The 3,892-nt window shown below is 35.7% G+C and overlaps 1 protein-coding gene across 1 annotated transcript; it reads right to left on the reverse strand.

Moving 5' to 3' along the window:
• Window positions 1–449: 449 nt before the first annotated feature.
• On the reverse strand, window positions 450–2,147 carry LOC133311849 (E3 ubiquitin-protein ligase RDUF1-like). The gene has a single exon (XM_061512970.1). It carries the CDS (start codon window positions 1,883–1,885, stop codon window positions 737–739), a length of 1,149 nt encoding a protein of 382 aa, XP_061368954.1. The 5' UTR covers window positions 1,886–2,147; the 3' UTR covers window positions 450–736.
• Window positions 2,148–3,892: the final 1,745 nt, after the last annotated feature.

Below are 3,892 nucleotides of genomic sequence, written 5' to 3' on the forward strand. Positions count from 1 at the left end.
TTTTTTTTTTTTTTGCCAAAAAAAAGTACCATATCTCACAGAATGACATTATATATTTATATCCATGCACCTCGATTGGCCATTTGTTTTTGTTTTTTTATAGTTGCCTACAACCATGACAGGTTTACACGTTGCAATGCCTTTTACGAACAGTTTAAGAAAGAAACAAAATGAGCTTCTTCTAAGATGAAGAAAACCGTGGCCTGTACAACCTTTGGGTTCTAAAATTGTAACTTCAAAGCATGTGAGCGACCAAGCAAAGTGGGGGAAAATTCAAAATTGCATATTAGTTTTGGTAACTTGTAAAAGAAGGTAAAAGAGATCAAAGTTAAAAGTTAATGGAAAGGCTCATTGGTGGGAAGGGTCAAGTGGTTCATTCACTCAGTTGCTGTTCTATGCTCATGATAATTAGTAAATTGCCCATGCTCAAAATATATAAAGCCAAACTATTCATTATTTCTTCCATGCTAATTCTTTCTTGTCCCTATCAGCTATTGCTAATATAGATGATGAGTTTAATACTAACAATTCCCCATCCAACATGACACAGCATTAGGCTCCAACACAATTCGCCACACATAGCTGAGAATATGAGAATCGCAAGACCCCATAAGATTGATTGCATTGCATCCTCGACTCAATCCCATTCATTATATGTATATTGACATCAAATGGGGAACGGGAACCCATTAAACAAAAGTTCAGATTTTTACCCTCCCCCAAGTTACAATAATGATCACATTCCACCACTGTTTACATCCATAGACCAAGACCTACGGGAACGTGATGAGGGATCCATACTAGAACGAGATGAACTTGCCCTTAAAGATCGAGACTCTCTAGTAGAAGTAGAGCGTTGAGTTCCAACTCCACCTCTGAAGCAACCAAACAAATTGCGAAAAAACCTGTTCAACCCACCACTCTCTCTCCGTCTATTCCCTCTAGAAGACCAAGAAATCCTCCTAGGCTCACTACCATTGTTAAACCCACCATCCATTTCAGTGTAAACAACAGGTAGATCTCTCTCAGCACCTCTTCTCCCACCGGAAAACCTCCCCACCGCAAAACCACCACCAGGTAACCTCCAAATAGTCAACCCCACATTCTCTTCTTCATTCAGTGGATTTTGATTTGGATTTGGATTTGGATTTGGGGCATCAATAGGCAACTCATGACGACAAACAGGGCAAGAATTATGAAGTGCAAGCCATGGTAATATACACTCAGGATGATATATGTGCTTACAAGGCATTTCCCTCACTGCAATGCCCAATTCAAAAGGCTCCTTGCAAACTGCACAATGTGATTCCATAGTCAAATGACCCTCATCAATCTCAATAGTGGGAAGAGAATCAATGGCAGCTTTTGATGCAGCAGGGTTCTCGTACCTCCCAATACCATTGATCTCAACATGAGAAAGTTGTTCCAAGAGTCTATCAAACCCAGATCCCAGAAGAAACTCCGACATGCTCAGAGGCAAAGGCCTAAGACCAGAACCAGCACCATCATCATAGAAAAGCTCAAACCCGCGACTCTCTCCTCCACCTCCTCCGCCGCCGCCTCCCTCCGCCCCTTCCGACGATCCACCGCCGCGGAGGACGATAACCGGATTGAAAGGAGACCGGTCACCGCCGTTGCGGCGGGTTCGCCTGAGAGCAGGGCGTGAATTCTGATCGAAACCGGTGCGTTGGCCGATCATGTACATTGCCGCCGCCGGAAACCGCCGCCTCCGGCCATCCACGTGGACAGAGCGTGTCGGATTTTCTATCTCCTCAAGAAATCCATCATCACAATCAGGACAAACCACCGTGTCCTGTCTCCATGCCCTCACAGAACGACTGCACCTGTAGCACCAATACGAAGATGTCCCAGAAGACATCATCATCTAGATCCCACAAAAAATGACACTTTCATCCAAATAAAAAAAACAAATTTGATCCACACCCAGAATTCAATTTTCCAAACAAATCCTCTTACAAACCCAGAAAACAGAAGTTGAGATTTTTATTTGAAAAAAATCCCCCCCAAAAAAAATCAAAGATAAAAAGAGGTCATGGGATATTGTTTTCCTGGTAGTGTGTGAAATGGGTAAGCCTCAAAATCAAATCTTGAATCTCTCTATGTGAGGGTTTTCATGGAGAGAGAGAGAGAGAGAGAGAGAAGGGGGCGAAGGGGACAGAGAAAACGAGGGCGACGACAGATACATGTGTCGCGTAGAATAACAAAAACAGATAGATAACAGTGAAACCGCGTGCTCATTTCTTAGCGTGTCGCCAACGCTTTTTATATATCGCCACATGGCTATATGCAATTGGACTGAACCGAAACGACACCTTGCCAAATATAAAAACGACGTTTCAGACATATATATTTATGATACTACTGTTGTATTATTTATTTAATACATCTATCCAATAAAAAATAAAAAATAACTGTCATCTTATAAAAAAAGAAGAGAAAAATATTTTTTTTATCCAAGTGTCACTTGTTTAACGAGGGATGTACTTACATATATACATAAGATGATCTCGTTTCAGACACAGTCGATTGAGCCGAAACGACACCTTGCTTTGCGCTCTAACTCAGACGTGTCGAGCTTCTCATCATTCGTTGCGCTTCTTTTTTCTTTTCAAATACAATTTTAAATCATTATTATTAAAGATGTGCTGACAAGCGTGATTATATCATTTATTAAGATAATTAAAGAAAATAATAAATAAAAAAGGAAAGATTTATTATGTTAAGAAAATAATTGAATATGTAATTACTTTATAAATAACAAAATAAAAAATTAACATAAATGACCATTGAAAATTAATGTTTAATTTAAATAGAGAAACAAAATTATTGTTTACGTTAAAAGTAAAATATTTATTACATTATAAATGTGAAAATCATTTAATATTTATTTTTTAAGTAATTGGATGTATTTGATACGAGGTATTAAATATTTCTTTATCAGGGTCCGCAGAGTTTATCTAGTATCGCATAGAGGGGGAAAAATATGAAAGGATAGATATATAGAAAAGAAAGTAAGGAAATTATTATTCTATATCAACCAATAAAAAGATGCTTCTCTAGGATACCAAAAAAAAAAGATGCTTCTCTTCATTTTTTTAACTTTGTAAAAACGAATAAAAGCACATGTGTTTCATTGTCAATATACTTTATATCCTTCAAAACTCATATAAATTTTGTTGTGATTCACAAATATTTATGTATTTTTTCTTTCGATTTCCTTCCTAAACTTTCATTTCCAAAAGAAGGAAATGCGAATCTATTGGTATCATTCCAACTCCTTTCCTCCCACTTTTTTAAATCATTACAAACAAATGAATGACGCATACCATTCCATTCATCCTTCCTTTCTTTCTTTTTCTTCCAAAAATGACAAACACATGATTTAGACACTCGTTAACAACATTATAAAATAAAGAAAAAAATATATGTTCTTTTAAAAGAGATAAATTTAAATTGTTTTATGAGAGAAATAGATATAAAAAGATATGAGTCTTATTAAAAAAATAAAAAACATCTATTTATTTTTATCCCTCTTTTAAAAGAACTTGAATTTATATTACTTAAAAAATACACTTTTCTTCTAAAATAATTATTATTTCATTTTGAAAATATTATATTTTTAAATTTTTTATTTATAAATTATATTATATTTTACTAGTATATATTCTTAAATAAAATTTTATTGATAAGATATAATATAATTTATTAATTTATAAAAAAATTTATTAATATAACCCTGAATTTTGCCTATAAATAGGAAAGAGGTTGAATCATTATGAAAGGAGGTTGAATCATGATGAAAGGAGGTGGGGCCAGGGTCACGTTATTGTCTAACGCGTCATCATTTGCTCAAAGGAGCGCTTTGGCGTGC

Source organism: Gastrolobium bilobum, unplaced genomic scaffold, assembly GCF_033153095.1.
Source record: "Gastrolobium bilobum isolate Gb01-03AN ecotype WA unplaced genomic scaffold, APGP_CSIRO_Gbil_v1 utg739, whole genome shotgun sequence".
NCBI lineage: Eukaryota > Viridiplantae > Streptophyta > Magnoliopsida > Fabales > Fabaceae > Gastrolobium > Gastrolobium bilobum.

Bases quoted from the DNA above. Each gene is read 5' to 3' on its own strand.
- LOC133311849 (XM_061512970.1), bottom strand. From the start codon at position 1,885: ATGATGATGTCTTCTGGGACATCTTCGTATTGGTGCTACAGGTGCAGT.